General features: G+C 51.3%; 2 protein-coding genes across 3 annotated transcripts; one reads left to right on the forward strand and one right to left on the reverse strand.

Moving 5' to 3' along the window:
• Positions 1-590: 590 nt before the first annotated feature.
• EGR2 (early growth response 2) lies at positions 591-7218 on the forward strand (the record flags this gene model as incomplete). 2 transcript variants are annotated; one of them, XM_081158492.1, is made up of 3 exons in its annotated part: positions 591-689; positions 3293-3401; positions 4761-7218. In XM_081158492.1, 3 exons carry the CDS (start codon positions 591-593, stop codon positions 6002-6004), a joined length of 1452 nt encoding a protein of 483 aa, XP_081014618.1. In that variant the 3' UTR covers positions 6005-7218. The 2 variants fall into 2 exon arrangements, with proteins under 2 accessions (XP_081014618.1, XP_081014619.1); XM_081158493.1 differs by lacking the exon at positions 591-689 and having other exon boundaries at positions 2999-3401.
• Positions 7219-11185: 3967 nt separating this feature from the next.
• Positions 11186-16688, reverse strand: ADO (2-aminoethanethiol dioxygenase). The gene has a single exon (XM_081157689.1). It carries the CDS (start codon positions 13688-13690, stop codon positions 12881-12883), a length of 810 nt encoding a protein of 269 aa, XP_081013815.1. The 5' UTR covers positions 13691-16688; the 3' UTR covers positions 11186-12880.
• Between the last annotated feature and the right edge of the window lie 382 nt (positions 16689-17070).

Here is a 17070-nt window from a genome sequence, read left to right on the forward strand (position 1 = left end):
TCGGCCTCTCCGCCGCCGTCGGCTGCCTCCGCCCCGACCCACTCCCCGCGCGCGGCGGGCTCGCGAGGTTCCGCTCGCGAGGAAGGTGTGAGTTGTTGGCAAGCTCCCAATAATTCCAGACGGTCAGTCACTCCCATTTACCATAACTTGCTTTTCAGACGACCCGGGCAAGCCCGCCTCCCCTCGGTGGGGCGCCCCCCCCCGGGCCCCCCCCGGCCTCCTCCTTCCGGAAGGGTAGCGGCCCAAACCCGCGCGGCTCCCCGGCCGGGGCCGCCCCAGCCCGCGCCCTGCCCCGCGCGCCCGGCTCCCGGGGCGCTCTGGGCGCCCAGGAGCTCCCCCTCGGGGCGGCGCTTGGTGGCCACCAGCGGGTTGGCGGCGGCGCCCGCAGCGGGGCGGCCCGGGAGACTCGCCCGCCCGCCCACGTGCACCCAGAGGAGCGAAGCGCTAGCTGTCGCCGCACCCGCGCTCGCCGCCGGTGGGTGCCTCACCTCGGAGGCCGGCGGGGCCGTCACCCGAACCCCGCTGCCACGACCCATATTTGCATAACTCGGTCAACGCCCCCCCCTCTTTTTTCGAATTCAGGGCTGGAGATGCGAGTCGGGCTCCCCTCCGAGGCGTCGTCTTGCCGGTGGTCAGCGCGGGGGCCGCGGGACCGGCCGGATCGCAGGCGCAGCGGGCTGGCGCACGTGGTAAGAGCGCAGTTTTCTTTCCTTCCTTCCTTCCTTCTTTCCTTTCTTTTTCTTTTTTTTTTAAAGAAACTGGACTTGGCACGTTTTTGCCGAGGGTGGGATGCCTACAAGGGTGCTAACCTTGCTTCGATTTCCTTTTATTTATTTTTTAAAATCTCCAATTGGAAAAGAGCGCGCAGCACGAGTGAGAAACTTTCCCCAAATTTCTCTGGGCGTTTGAAGTCAGGAATATGGCGGGCCACTGGAAAACAGATTCCGCGGCGGGCAGGGGTAGAGATGGCTCTCGGGTGGAGGGGCAGAGGCCACCCCGGGCCACCCGGAGGCTCCGACCTCCGCGTGCGGGGCCGGGCGGGAGCTGGCTCGCTGCGGCTGCGGCTGCGGCTGCGGCTGCGGCAGGTGAGCTGCGGGAGGGCCGCCTGCAGCTCCGCGCTTCCTCCACGGCGTGGCGCAGTGGTTCTCCTCCGCCCGAACCCCCACGAGGTTCGCGCGGTCCCAGACCCGGGGCTGGGAAGAGCCGCGCCGGGTCCCGGAGGCTGCCCCCACGCTTCATCCCAGGCCTGGCCGGCGCTGGGGCGGGAAGGGGCCGGCAGGCGGCGACGCGCCAGGCTTGAGCACTTGGGACAAGCCTCGCGCGGCGCCCGGGCCAGGCCCAGAGCACTCCCGGTGCGGGCCCGGGTGCTCTGGCAGGTAGGAGCGGTGCGTGCAGCGAGCCAGAGACCCGCCACTATCTGGATCTCTGAAAAGTTTTAAAAAATTGCTTTGGGAACTAAGGGAGGTTCACATTAAGGTCAGGTCTTCCCGCCCCCCCCCCCGCCCCCATTTTCTCGCAAAGGGAAACGCGTGTGGGTGATAGTCGCTCCAAATTGGCATTAGTGATGCTATTCGCTTTCCGGACCTCACCCAGGTGGCTCTTGACGAGAAAAAGGAAAATCTGCCTTCTAACGTGTGAGCTCTGGAGTAGGGCGTGTGCGGACTGCGCGCACCCCGGAGCGGAGGCTCCCCGGGCTCGGGGGCCGCCGTAGCAGCGGGTCCGTGCGAGCGGTCAGGTGAGGATGGGCGTCTTCGCAAAGTTCTCCGCCCAGCAAGCCCGGGCTCCCGCTCCGCCGGCGGGGCGCTCTGCTGGCGAGGCGGGCGCGCCGTCAGCAGGGAGGTGTGTGGCATAAGGTGTGCAAGTGGGTGTGTGAAGAAGGCAGCGGGGGTGGGAGCGTGTGTGTCGGAAGTGGAGCGTGTGTGAGAGTGAGAGAGAGTGTGAGTGAGTGAGTGTGTGTGTGGCCGGGCAGGGTGACTGTCCAAGCCTCCATCTGGACGCCCCCACACAGCCGACCGCCCAGACGCGCCGGGAAGGGCGCCCGCTTCGGGCGGCAGCTGAAGGGGGGCGGGGAGAGCGCGGGCAGAGGAAGGGGGGTGGTCTCGCGCAGAGGGTTTCTCTCTAAGCTCCGGGCAGTTATTCTGCTCCTCCTAGGGTTTACCCCCCCCCCCCCGGCCCCAAGGTGCCCAGAATACTTAAACAAACAAACAACCCAAAACCTGTTCCGTTTTCGCTCCTGTATAAATAGAACAGACTTTCCAAAAAAGCAATACCGCATTCACTCTTATCATCAGCCACTTCTTTCCACCAAGTAATTCAGAAAAAAGCAGTCAGCTTCCGTGAATGCATGAAGCTTTTTTTTTTTGCCTTTTTTTTTTCTGCCTCCTTTTTCTTGCGGTTTTGAGCTGACAAGAAAGTGAGTAGGGGTTTGACTGTAGTGTCTCGGCTCCGCTCGGTTTCTTTCCGAAGTTTAATTTTCCGGAATGGCTCTCCCAAACAAGGGCTGGGGAGGCGGGGCCGCCGGCACCGGATCTTCGCCTTTTTTGGAAAGTCCCGGAGAACCGGAATTCCTCCCCGCCCCGGGAGGCCGCGCCGCAGCCCGAGCCCGCTCGCTCGCCCCAGTGGCCTGAGCCCGACCCACCGTGCGCCCCCCGCCCGCCAGGCCCTCGGCCCGGGCAGGAGCGGCGGCTCGGGCCGCGCGCCCCAGACCCCCGCGGATCCCCGGGGCCAGCGAGACGCGGCCGCGAGCCCGGCGGAGCCCGTGCAGCGGAGCTCGTATGCAAATCAGCCATGTGACGGCAAAAGCCGCTTGGCCCAGCCCTGTTCCACAGTCCATATATGGGCAGCGACGTCACGGGCATTGAGGACCTGCTCATAAATACTTAGAGCAACACTTTCCGTCTAACCGAGAGAGCAGCAATTGATTAATAGCTCGGCGAGGGGACACACTGTTACAACAACACTACACCAGCAACTCCTGGCTTCCCAGCAGGAACGCAGGAGACAGCCAGTGGCAAAGAGCCATTTTTCTTCTTTCTTAAAAATACAGCAACTTGTTTGCTACTTTTGTTTCTGTTGGATTTTTTCTTCTTCTTTTTTTTTTTTGGTGGTTGCTTTTAAGTGTGGAGGGCAAAAGGAGATACCAGCCTAGGCGCAGCGCAATCCCACTCCAAAACGGCTTCTCTGACACTCCAGGTAGCGAGGGAGTTGGGTCTCCAGGTTGCGCGAGGAGCAAATGATGACCGCCAAGGCCTTAGACAAAATCCCAGTAACTCTCAGTGGTTTTGTGCACCAGCTGTCTGACAACATCTACCCGGTGGAGGACCTCGCCGCCACGTCGGTGACTATCTTCCCCAATGCCGAACTGGGAGGCCCTTTTGACCAGATGAACGGAGTGGCCGGAGGTAAGCGCGTGTTCCCTTCTCGGGCCGGGACTCTCGCAGCTCGGGGGTTGTGGGTGGGGTGCGGCGCGTGTGCAGGACTTGGAGGAGAGGGGTTGGGGTGCGAGGTGGACGGTGTTGACAGAACTGGCTTTGAATTCTGAGACTGGGTGCAGGAGGGGCCCCGCGGAAGCAGGGATCGGGTGCTGGAGCTGGGCGCGCGGGCAGAGGTACCGGGTCGCCAGCGAGCCGGCGTGCGTGCGCCTCTCGCGCCCAGCTCCCGGCGGGCTCAGGGGGGAGAGCAGAAGAGGTGCACCACCAGACTTTGGGGCTTGTGCAAGCCCCTCGGCCCGCGGCACCTCGGCCTCCCCTCTCCCGGGGTAGGGGCGAAGTGACGAGAAAGTTCGGGGCTCTGGAGAAGAGCGCTGCGCCTGGAGAGCCGAGCGGCGGGGAAGCGCCGGAGGAAAGCGTCCTCTGCTCGCTCCCGGGCAGAGCACACCCGGGGAAAGCCTCGGAACGCGCAACCGGTGCGGCCTTAAGAAGCGCCCCCACCTGCGCGCCGCCCGCGAAGTTGAGGGGGTTGGCGAGGCTGGGAGGAGGGGGCGGCGGCGGAGGGCGGGACGCGGCGCGGAGGCTTCCAGGCTGCGGGTGGAGGCCTGCGGTGGCGCTGGTGCCGCTGGTTGTCTTGGCGATGCGGCGAAAAGTGGTCTCCCCTGGCCCCCGCGCCTTTCTCTAAGCCCCGCCACCGGCCTTGGGCTGGGGCGGCTACGCGGGGGTGTGGGGCAGGGTTGGGAGGGAGAGGAAACCCATACACGCCTTCCTCCGTCGCGCCGGATTCCCTCCAACTGCGTTCTGCGGAGCGCAGCGAGGGAGGGAGGGAGGCGCCGGAGGTGGGGAGCAGCCGGGACATCACGGACCCCTTTCCCGGGCTCCCCTCTAGGGCTGGCACTTTGGCGGCACTGGCTGGCATCAGTAGCCTGGGTGCTGTCTGCGTGGTGCCCCAGCCGTGGGACCCCCCAAGCAAAAGAGAGGGAGAGAAGTTCCAGGCAGATGGGGAATTTTTAATGTTGTTGTTGCTATTATTGGGTGTTTTTATTGCGGACGAGAGCCACAGATGGCCGGGGGGGGGGGGGGGGCGGAGTAGAGGGGGGCTCGGGAGCAGCTCATCCTGCTTGCCTGGAGGTAGTTTGCGTCCTAGACTGTACCGACTGCCACAGTGGGGGCTTGGAACAGCCTCCTCTTGCTGTCTCTGGGCAGCGACTTCCCCACCCAGCTCTAAAGCACTAGGACCCTAGGCCCTGGGAAAGCACCGGTGTGCGAGGGGGTGAGCGGGGCTCTTGGCTGTGTTCTCATTGCCCCACCTCCATTCTTCCCTCTCCCCAGATGGCATGATCAACATTGACATGACTGGAGAGAAAAGGTCCTTGGATCTCTCATATCCCAGCAGCTTTGCTCCCGTCTCTGCACCCCGAAACCAGACCTTCACTTACATGGGCAAGTTCTCCATTGACCCCCAGTACGCTGGCGCCAGCTGCTACCCAGAAGGCATCATCAACATCGTGAGTGCAGGCATCCTGCAGGGGGTCACCTCCCCAGCTTCCACCACAGCCTCGTCCAGCGTCACCTCCGCCTCCCCCAACCCACTGGCCACGGGACCCCTGGGTGTGTGCAGCATGTCCCAGAACCAGCCCGACCTGGACATCTACTCTCCGCCTCTGCCGCCGCCTCCTTATTCGGGCTGCACAGGAGACCTCTACCAGGACCCCTCAGCGTTCCTGTCCCCAGCCACCACCTCCACCTCCTCCTCTCTGGGCTACCCACCGCCTCCTTCCTACCCGTCCCCCAAGCCGACCACGGACCCAGGTCTCTTCCCGGTGATCCCAGACTATCCTGGATTTTTCCCACCACAGTGCCAGCGAGACCTACATGGCACAGCTGTCCCGGACCGCAAGCCCTTTCCCTGTCCCCTGGACTCCCTGCGGGTCCCCCCTCCACTCACTCCACTCTCCACTATCCGCAACTTTACTCTGGGGGGCCCCAGTGCGGGGGCGCCAGGGCCAGGGGCCAGTGGAGGCGGCGAGGGGCCCCGGCTGCCTAGCAGCAGCTCCGCCGCCGCCGCCGCCTTCAACCCCCACCACCTGCCGCTGCGGCCCATCCTGAGGCCTCGCAAGTACCCCAACAGGCCCAGCAAGACTCCGGTGCATGAGAGGCCTTACCCCTGCCCGGCGGAAGGCTGTGACCGGCGCTTTTCCCGCTCCGACGAGCTGACGCGGCACATCCGCATCCACACCGGGCACAAGCCCTTCCAGTGCCGGATCTGCATGCGCAACTTCAGCCGAAGTGACCACCTCACTACCCACATCCGCACGCACACCGGCGAGAAGCCCTTTGCCTGTGACTACTGCGGCCGCAAGTTTGCCAGGAGTGATGAGAGGAAGCGCCACACCAAGATCCACCTGAGACAGAAGGAGCGCAAAAGCAGTGCCCCCTCCTCGTCGGTGCCGGCGGCTTCCACGGCCTCGTGCGCCGGGGGCGCGCAGGCTGGAGTGCCCCTGTGCAGCAGCAACGGCAGCGCCATTGCTGGAGGGTCCCTGGCCACTTGCTCCTCTAGGACCAGGACACCTTGAGACCAGACTCAGGCTGCCACGCCAGCCTCTGGAGGTCCCAGAGGCCCTCGGTCCGCTGGAGCTGCACAACAAACACTACCACCCTCTCCTGCCCCTCTCCCCCTCCATTGGGCAAAGGGCCTCGGGGGAGCCCGGGTTGCGCCCCTTTCCACTTAGAAGCAGGTCCTCCCTAAATGTTAGCCCACCTTAGTCTGTCTTTGGTGAGTTGACTATCGCCCCAAGGTCAGGGGGAGGTTCCGAAGGGGGCTTGGTGGGGGTCCCTGGCCTAGAGGGCTGAGGCCTGACCCTGCTTTAAGGGTTGTTTGACTAGGTTTTGCTCTCCTCTCTCTTATTTTGACCAGTTACAGGTTTTTGACTCTGAATGTCAAGAGTTGATCTGAAATGTTTTGTACAGTAGATTGGGAGATGCTGATTTCTTCAGGTGGGGACAGCAAAGACAGAAGCAAAACTGATGTGCACTTTATGGCTTGGGACTGATTTGGGGGATGTACAATGAGTAAAGCATGGTCTTTAAGCTGCATTCTGTGGCCCTACAACAGTGAATCAAAGCTTATCTAGTCCTCTCAACCCTTTAAGCAATATGTATTATAAACTCAGAACAGAAGTGCAATGTGACAGGAGGGACATAGCAATATCTGCTCCTTTTTGAGTTGTTTGAGAAACGTAAAGACTATTTTTGCAGTGTATATCCACTCAGATTTTGTGTATTTTTGATGTGCACTGTTCTCCAAGTTCTGAACCTTTGGGAAAAAAAAAAGTAAAGCATTTATGACCTCTTGAAACGAGTCAGAGGTTAACTTATTTAAAAGGGGATGTACATATATTCTCTGAAACTAGGATGCATGCAATTGTGTTGGAAGTGTCCTTGGTGCCTTGTGTGATGTAGACAATGTTACAGGGTCTGCATGTAAATGGGTTGCCTTACTATGGAAAAAAAAAAAATCACTCCCTGGGTTTAGTATGGCTGTACATACCTGCCTATTAATATTTGGAATTTTTTTTTTTAGAAAGTATATTTTTGTATGCTCTGTTTTGTGACTTAAAAGTGTTACCTTTGTAGTCAAATTGCAGATAAGAATGTAAATAATGTTACTGAGCTGACTTGTTTGGTTATTAGCTCTTAATAGTTGTGGAAACAAATGATTTATTCTAACACAAGACCACTAACTGAAGTTCAGATAATGGATGGTTTATAACTATAGTGTAAATAAATACTTTTCAACAATATCTTCGTTCTAGAAATCATTTCTGAAAGGTTGGCTGGATGGGAATTCAGTAGTCATCCAGTGATTTTTTAGCACTTTGACAAGTCAGGATATCCAAGTTTTCTGTGCTAGCCTCTCAACACCAGCCCTCTCACCCCAAAGCAATCTCCATTCATAATCAAGCGCTGGTGCTCCGGGGATTTCCCCAGAGCATTAGTGTAAAAGCGGGGAGGCGTGCTTTTGACTCATTGTTCCGTCCTCTGCAACAGCCTATAGCTTCTCACCCCTCCTGAGTGGGCTCCGGAAAATAAATACTTACAAACAAGTGCCCACTCGGAGACTACACATTTGCCACTGCTTTCAGAACCCTGACCAGGGCCAGGAACTCAGACGAAATGTGGCTTTGTGGAAAGTGTGGTGGTGTGGTCAAGCTGGAAATGACTTTCAGGTTCCTGGATTAGTCTCACAACCACAGAAAACTTTTTGAAAAGTGCTATCACATCTTCAGATCAAAAATGTATTCAGATACTACTGATGACAGCATTAATGGGTTGCCAAAGGAATTACCCTAGGACTCATTTCTCCCTGATTTACCCCTATTCAGAAGGATCATTAACCTGCCATAGGTTTGGTGGGTCTAGAGATTACTAAAACACCCAGCTCACCAGCCTTAAAATCTCAAAGAAATACAATTTTAATTAAATAGGCAAATACTGTCCTCCATGGTACTGGGTAATGGTTTGCAAGAGTACACTCTAGGGTTCATTTTACTGCAAGCCTGTTGCAGTGATTTTAAAATATAAAGTCACCAAAAAAAGTTGTCAACTGTCATACAAAGCAAATGATTGTCTTTATGAAGTTATCTCTAAAATTGGGTCTAAATATTTAACTTCACCCTCTGCTTCTGGATCCTTACACAAGCGTAACATCTTGGAGTGCCCACGATTTAGCTACATTGTCTGAAAACCCTGTCCATGTTTGTCCTGGCTGATAAATGATGGCTGTACTTGAGCAGACAGCAACAGCTACTCCTGGAAACTGCTTTTTGCCTTCACCAGCACTAGATTTTGAAATCTAATATGTGGAATTAACCCTTTTCTTATTTATTCCCTGTTCAAATTTCAAAGATGTAGAATACCTCTTTCTGTAACTACTAAATAGAAGTTTCTAAACTTGTGTTAGATTGTTCCAATGACTGGTGTTAACTCTTAGATTCCTATTTCCTAGCTTGTCAGCATATTATCACTCTTGCCTGGCCAATTTTGTTTAACATGTATAAAGCAATGCCACATTTTGATAATTGTTTTTAATGCAGACTTCCCTCCTATCAAAATATCATTAATTAGCATATAGCACACCTAAGTTTTATAAGATCTATATCTTGCCAAATTTTAATTTCACAGCAACTTCAGTCAAGATAATGTAAACAACTGTTGACAACAGACTAAAAAAGCTTTTTAAGAGAGTAAGATTAAATACATTTTGATAGTTAAATCGGCTACACGCTCACTCTTCAGCCCTGACACAGGCTTGGTGAAGTGGTGTAACATACCGTAAGGCGTTTCTTCAGGTCAACCCCGTGGCTTTTACCCCTTGATTTCAACGTGTTAGGTCAGTCTTTAATTAGGTTTTACTTTTGGCTTGAAACATTCAGGTGCTTTTCACAAGTGTCTCATTTTCTTACTTTGCTCAAGAAATAAAGCATATAAAGCCAAGTGGGTTCCTTCTTATATTCAATGCTTTATTGAATAGTAGTACTGTTCCAGCTGCTACTAGGAATTCTTATTAAAAATAAACTTCTGGAGAGTAATTCCTTAAAGATCAAAATGCATCTGAGATGTTCAGTGAATGCAAAAAATAGGCCTATTACACCCAAATAAGCTTTTCCATTATTCATAAACCAGGCTATTTAATTTCAGTATCCTAACTGCTAATGAAATTAAGACACATTGTTGGGTATATATGTTAAACATGCCTGTAGTGATATTTGAACAGTTCAATACAGTGTGTGTGTATGTGTGAGACAGAATGGTCAGCATCATCTCAAGTGCCTAAAATGCCTCCAGTCCAAACAATTTTTACAGTAAAACTAAAGACAAGAAAATATTTAAGTCCAAATTTTCTTTCCTTTGTGGATGAAAGTATTTTTTGTTTCCTTGCACTAGTTTATTTTTCCTTAGGTCAAATAGAAAACATATTTTCTGTTGCAGCAAAACAGTATGATTAAACATTAAATAGTTTCAGATATGTTTTCAATTAGACCATTTCAAAGCTCACTCTCAAGGAAATAAACTTTAGAATCTGCAGGCCCCCAGTTTTTAGTTCAACATTATCTTACAGTATAGACCATGAACCTTTAACAGCAAGTAAAATGTAGCCACTGTAGAAAGTAATATTTTCCTTCTCTATTTTGCGATAATCAAATAAGATTAACCTCTAAGCAATTTCAAACATGCCTTTATTTTCCATAAGTACTCTGATTTTAACCCAGAAACATAAACATCCCTGGACCTGAAAATTCAGTATTTATATGGGGCTTAACAAATGATATCCGTCTTTGACAATAGATGCCTCATTGCACTAAAGGGATCAATGGTCCTGAGTTCAGACCAGGAGAGTTACATGAGTGTTACTGCCCTCAGGTTAGAGTTGAATAGCAGTGGGCAGAGCCCTGAATTAAAGATATATTGCTTCTCCCTCAAGCAGTAGAGCAATAGCACAAGATTCAAAGTCATTTGGAATAGATGAGAGATAACAGAGTCCTCTTGGGGTGCCAAGACTGAGGTACCTACAAAGGGACAATGCAAAAGGAGGAATAAAAGGTGGAGATTTTGGGAGAAGTTAAGTGATGTAAGTGTTAAAAGGTCAGAGAACCCACTCCTGTTGACAAACACATATTACTTTAAAAATAGGCTCACCATTTTTGTTAACAAACAGCAATTGGTATAAACTCAATTTGTGCAAATCAGGCTTAGTAAAAAAATCAATTCTCAAAGTAGTACATAGGTGCACAATACTCTCCATTCATATAAGTGGCCATGGATATAACCAGAAAATTAAAAAGCTTTAAAAGTAGACAGAGAACTTCTTACCTGTGAGAGGCAATTATTGCATGTTATTCAATAGAAAATTAAGTGATTAGTACCATTGTGCTCATTAGTCTTTGTAGGGAAGACAACTTTTTCCCACAGTTGTTACTAAAACAGTCTATATTGCAGGAATACATGGGAACACAATAGCAGCACATGAAGTCAGTCCTAAGTTCATGCAGAAAGGTGCAAGGTTTTTCTGCACATTTGTCTTTGTAATAAGAGTCTTTTCTCAGTGGCTCACTAAAACAGGTTACATTTTGTGTTCACCATTAATTTATTCAGAATTTATTAGTGAACCAAAAGTTTCACTGTTCCTTTTGAACTGAACTAGAAATATGATATTGCTGTTTTGGCCTGCAACAATTTCAGTTATTTTTTTGAAAAGCACCTTAGTTTTTTCCCATTCAACTTGCCTGTACTTTAGAACTTTAACACTTTTCATAATGAAGTTTGGAAAAAAATATCTCTTTATTACTGTCCTATTGCCTGGATGATTTCTTATAGTCAGTTTAATGTACTCCAGGTTGTATTATAACATACACATTACTATCCATAATCTTAACTGGTCTTAACTTTTTGCTACAATATAATTCAGATGGGTAGGTATGTGACTGATAACTAACACACTCATACTGTGCTATGAAAAACATCCATTTGGTAAACATTTTTCTAAGAAAAATCGTTTGCACATCTAGAACTTCTTTTTGAACTGAATGCATGAAGAACTGCTTCAAACTGCCCCCAGGTTATATTAAACCACATCAGAATATGAAGCTACCATAAAGCAATGTTAGTAACCCTGGAGAAAATTCTTGGCCTTATGCCTGTGTCAGGATTTATAACATAGTGGCATGTCACCTTGAAGAAGCATCCTTTTTGTAAAGAAAAAAAAAAAAAAAATCATTGAGGATTTGCCTTTTCATTCTATTTTAAAAATTGGGAACAAATATTCCTTTACTCTGGGCCTCTGTAACCCAGTATGCATAAAAAGGCAAGGCACATACTGTTTTCCTACAGGGTCCACACTTTTCACCAATAGTAAATCTCCCTTTATTACAGATATTAGAACTGGACTGCCACATGGGCAAGTCAATCAAGAGGGCTTAGAAGACAGCTGGGCAAATTTTAATGTGTTTATTTCTACAGTATGTTTTTGTTAAAAGTTTATGAAAAAAGGAATCCTATAAATAGTAAAAAGGGGGAAACAATAGTGCTTCATGGCCTGAAGCAAATGGTGTCAATGTGTTTGTAAACAAAGTCAAGTTGCTCAGCCTATTAAAAGGACAAATATAAAACTAGTAACAGATAGCACAACTGTTCAAGAGGCTGGGAGTGGCAAGTTTTGCCCCAACTTTTGGTGCCCTGAAATGGCCAGCAGGATAGTTAATTCTGTAGCCTTGATCACTAATGCCTTCTCTCTCTTCCAATAGAAAACCACACTAGATGAAGTAAGCACTGGCTCTCCTGTGAGAGGGAGAGGGTTCTGAGAACAGGGCCACCAACACAGCTGTAACTACCAGCCCTCTGGAACATTAGGGCTGAGAGAATTTGAAATAGTCATCAACATTTTTCTCTACTTTTGCGGGAAAATACAAGTAAACAGGGACATGGAATTCAACAGCTGGTTAGGGGTGTTTTACATTCAGTTATGTGGAAGCATACTGATTCAGTGCCTCTGAATCTTCTGGTTAGAAAATACAGATTTACCCTACCATCTCTTAGACTATGACAAAAGAAGTCACTTGAGGATAATATAATTTTTGCATTAAAGGTGAATCTGCAACAAGAAATCTGCTCAACTCACAGATCTGGAGACTCCATAGGGAAGGTAACCTCCATGTGACAATTTGTCACTGATTATGTGCAGGTATGAATTTCTTAGTAGATGCTGCCGGAGTAAACCAGATGTGGCTACTGGGCAAGGGGAGGAAAGAAAATCTTGTCCTCTGCATGCATAGCTATGTTTTGGGGATGATCCATCCCCCAACTCTGGAAAAATGATTTAATTTTCACAACAAATTAATCAGGCAGGGCAGCTCACTTTAAACAGTAGCTCATCTCTTTAAGCCTAGTTTTTAACCAATGTCTTGAACTAAAAACAATTCAAACCACTGGGTCATGCACAGTCAATAAGTTAAAACTATAATAAGGAGTAAAGGGCATAGGGCATAAGTGGAAAACAAACCCTATTTACCCAGGGCGGGGGCGATGGGGGAAGAGAAAACCTTTCAGTGTATTTTGTATAGAATGGGAACAGAGGGAAGAATATTTTCATTATGGCTTTAGGATGGAAGCACTTCAGAGAGTCCCCTGCTGCCCTCCCCCTCTCCCTCCCCCTAAATCAAAACCCTGGTGGCAGTGACAGAGCCAGGAAACAACCTAGCCTCCCCCGCCCCCATAACCGTGCCCCGTGGCTGAAGTCCAGTCGTCCACGATTCCCAAGGTTCCCGAGGAAGCAGCTACAGCCCACTCCAGTAGATCCAGTGCCCAGGCAGCCGGGGGGTAGGGGGAGAGCCCTTTAGGTCGCTGGCAGCCAGGCCCAGATCTGAGCAGGGCACGGCTTCTGGGAGCCTGCGGCTTCAAGGGACGACCTTGGGACCTGGATAGGGCTCCCCCTCACACCAGAAGTCATCGGCCTGCGGGGTCTCAAGGAGCCACACCTCTCGGGGCAGGTCACAGCTAGATCCGGAGGCCTCCTTGGCCCTGACGGGTTCCAGCACCCGGTAATAGTGGCAGTCCCGGCCGTCGTCGGGGTCGTAGGGTGGGGCCAGAATGTCCAGGAAGGCGGCGGGGCCGTCCACAGCGTCGATCTGGTGCAGGTTGTCCCGGTGCGGCGTGAGGACGCAGGGGCCGCTGGCCTCGGTGTACTCGGCCCGCGAGCGGAGCACGCCAGGCCGGACGGCGTCCCGCTCCCGGGCCTGCAGCGGCGGCTCGAACTGCTCGGGCGGCGGGGCCCGCGGCTGCTGCCCGCCGCCCGCCTCCAGCTTGTCCAGGCAGCTGATGCGCACGGTGCCGTAGAGCACCTTGAGCATGCCGTGCATGCCCGGGTGGTCGTGCAGCGGGATGGACGTGCCGCTCTTGAGCAGGAACACGCCGAGGCTGAAGCCGTCCGTCTCGTAGATGTGCATGTAGGTAACGGGTGGCAGGTTGGGCGGCAGCGGCTGCAGCGTGGCCTTGCGCGGGGCGATATTCAGGTCCTCGGCGCGGACCTGGGTCAGCAGGCTCTTCAGCTTGCTGAGGTTCTCCAGGAAGCCCTGCGGCACCGGCGCGTCGGGGCCTGGCACCGCGCCGCGGTCGGAAGCGCTGCGGCCGCCCCCGCGGCCTCGGAAGGTGAGGCACGCCTGGCGGGCGACCCGCTGAATCAGGGAGGCCATGTTGTCTCCGGGCATGCACTGCGGTTCCACCGAGTGCCGAGGCCGTCCCCCTCCTTTCCTCCGCCCCTTGCGGTCACCGGCGGCCGCCACGGCTGCGCGCGCCCTGGGCGAGGCGGGAGGCCCCGCAACGACCGGCTCGTGGGGCGCGGGGCACCGCTGCCGCGAAGCTCGGCAGGCGCGCGCTCGCAACTGCCCGGCGCTCCTGCCTCACGCCCCCTCGGCGCGCGCACGCGCACGGCCCCCACCGGCACTCGCGATCCCCGAGCAGGTACCGGCCTTGCGGACCGTGGCAGGCTCTGCCTTACGCCCGACGCTCCATTGATGCGGCCCGTACCTACATGGTGGCCGGGCGCTTGGAGCGCCTTGCACAGCATGCTGGGACTTGTAGTCCGTTATTCCGCACGAGCTCCGAGAAAGTGCCTCTGTCCCCTGGAAAAGGGGAGGATTAGATTTGTTGGTCATAAAGCGACCTTCCTTACGGTTCCAAGATGTTTGAGTATTTGAAAAAAGGCGAATTGGGCGCACGAGAAAGAACCAGTTAACTACAACTCCCGGCAGCCCCTGCAGGCTGGGGTGACGCACTTCCGGCAGGTGGCTTGTAGCTTGGAGGCTTTTCGCCGAGAGGGTCATTGACCTTTTGACGCCGCTGGGGCGTGGTCGGCCGTCCAGGGTCGCTTTCCTCTGGCCTCGCTCCTGGGAAGGAAGGCTTTGGGTTTGCTTTAGCACCTCGTGGCGCCCTTTGCAGCACTGTGCCACGGGAGTTATGGGAGGGCACGTTCGTGATTTTTTATGTTTCTTGGGAGAGGAGAGGGTCGAGGCAGTCCCTGGTGGTCACAGCGACTCCTCTGCACGGTTGTCCCCAGCTGCTGTTTGCATCAGGGTCTGATGACGCCGCTCCTCTGGCTACAGAGCACAGTTTTTTGCTTGGACTCGAGAGGTCATTTGCTGTGGTCACGGATTCTGTACACTCCTCTTTATCAAACCTTGGTTTGCCTAAGAAGCACCTGGCGGGGGAGGGGGAGGAAGCTATTTAAAAATACAGATTACCGGTGTCCATACAGAGATTCATTCACTAGGTGATTCTGAGGAGTCCTGTAAGAAACAATGGTGTATGAGAATCAGGCACGCTCTTACCCTGAGTTTAAAGTCCCTTTGGACTTCCAAAGTTCAACATGGGCTTCCAGTTCATTTTGTAATTGGAGTGGTTCAGTAAAGGCATGCTTTTTTTAGGGAACTATGTAACCTATATCATGAACACTCAGTATTTATATACTAGGCACTGTGTTAAGTGCATTACATTATGGGTATTACACTCTTTCATCCTCACAGCAGCTCTTAAGAGGTGAGCTCTGTTGTTCTCAGTTTGCAGATGAGGGACTAAGTTGCATGAGGATAGTAAGTAACCAGCGGGGCCCAAACAGCAGAGCATACAGTTTTACCAAAAACAGTAGCATGAATTGGTGTTAAAAGCACCAAATGTGGAGGATATTGTTTTTCTAGTGTACTGTGCTACTTTATGTCTTTAGACAAACCTTACCCTCTTAGCTCCTCAGTTTATTCACTTGTAGAGTGCTGGGGTTAGGGCGACAGTCGATCCGAACCCTGGTTACTCATCAGAAGTTCATGAGGAGCTTTATAAAAGTAAAGATTTGGGGGTCACATCCCAGGAATTCTGACTCAGAACTGGAGTGAAGCCTAGAATTTTTATTTTTAAGCTGTTCCCTAAATGATTCTTCATTATCAGCCCAGTTTGAGAACCAGTATTAGATCTGGAAATAGTGAATCAGTTCTTAATATTTGGTGATTTTGATTGACATGGTGACTTTGTTTTAGAAAAGGACTTTTAAGATTAATTCATTTTCAGAGGTTGCCGTGCCATTTTTAAGGTATTTAAATGTACTGTCAAAGTTCACCCTGTAATAAAATCCCAGACATTCTTTTTCTAAAGTGAGGAATATTTAAGAGAAAAATCCCCTTCATTTACAAATCTGGATTTTTGTTTATTGGTTTTACTTCTATTAAGGTATAATTAGTGGGTGAAGGGGTTCCTAATATAAGGTTGCAGGAGAAGATTTGACTTTGGGTGGTGGGCACACAGTGCAATATACAGATCTTTTAACAGAAACCCATACCTGAAACCTCTATGATCATATTAACCAATATCACCCAATAAATTTAATAAAAAAGATATAATTAGTGGGTGGTATAGATTCCATAGAACACGGACTTTAGTAGTATACAGATGTGTTTGATTTCTGAATCTGCCACTTCTATTTTTTGTAAAAATATATCTTTATTGATTTCAGAGAGAGGAAAGGAGAGAGAGAGAGAGAAAAACATCAATGATGAGAGACTCACCCATTGGCTGCCTCCTGCACACCCCTGACTGGGGATTGAGCCCACAACCTGGGCATGTGCCCTGACCGGGAATTGAACCTCGATCACCTGGATCCTAGGTGGACTCTCAACCGCTGAGCCACGCCCGGCTGGGCATTTTCTTTTTTTTTTCCTGCCACTTCTTAATAGTTGTCTGCACTTATTTAACTGCAGCTCATCTATAAAATGGAATAATAAGATATATGTGTAGACACTGATGATCGTATGTAGAACATTGTGTCTGTGTGTGTGTGTATTTGGGGGGTGGAGGTTGTTACACAGTACAAATAAATGAACAACATAATTTCAGACAGAGATAAATTTATGAAAACAAAACAGGATGATAGGATGGTGTGGTGTGTGCATATGTGTAGTGTTACTTGGGTTTTCAGGGGTGACATTTGAGCTGCTCCTGAATATTAAGGAGTCAGTCATGGAAAAATCTGGTCAGAGCTCTTCAAGTCCAGGAAAACAGCCCTAAGGTTGTCTTGCAGACCGAAGGGTCAAGGGCACGTACGTCGGTTGCAGGCTCCACCTCCCCACCCCTCTCCCTGAGGGGTGCCTGTGGAGGCAACTAATGGATGTGTCTCTCTCACATCGATGTTTCTCCCTTTCTCTCTCCTCCCTCCCCTCTACTCTTTCTAAAAAAAAAAAAAAAAATCAATGGAAAAATCCTCAGGTGAGGATAAGAAAAAGAGTATTAGATACCTTGACTTTGGCCCGGTGGGAAGGATCTTGGTATAACTGGGGACCAGAATGAGGGCCTGTGGGGTTAGAGAACACAGTGACCTTCCGAGTTCCCGAAGGGAGATAAAGTTGGGGAGGTAGATAAGGGTCATATTATATAGGTCTTATAGGCCTTGGGTAGGGGTGATAGGGAGTTTAGGGTCCTTGTAGGCAGTTGGAGCTTGTAAGTGTGGTGGGAAGTGTTTGGAGAGCTTTGGGCAGGAGAACGACTTGATCTGTTATACATTTTTCAGAGATTGGTAGTGGGGGGAGTGTAACAGCAGAGAAACCCT

This window comes from Miniopterus schreibersii, assembly GCF_964146895.1.
Source record: "Miniopterus schreibersii genome assembly, chromosome: 14".
Classification (NCBI taxonomy): domain Eukaryota; kingdom Metazoa; phylum Chordata; class Mammalia; order Chiroptera; family Miniopteridae; genus Miniopterus; species Miniopterus schreibersii.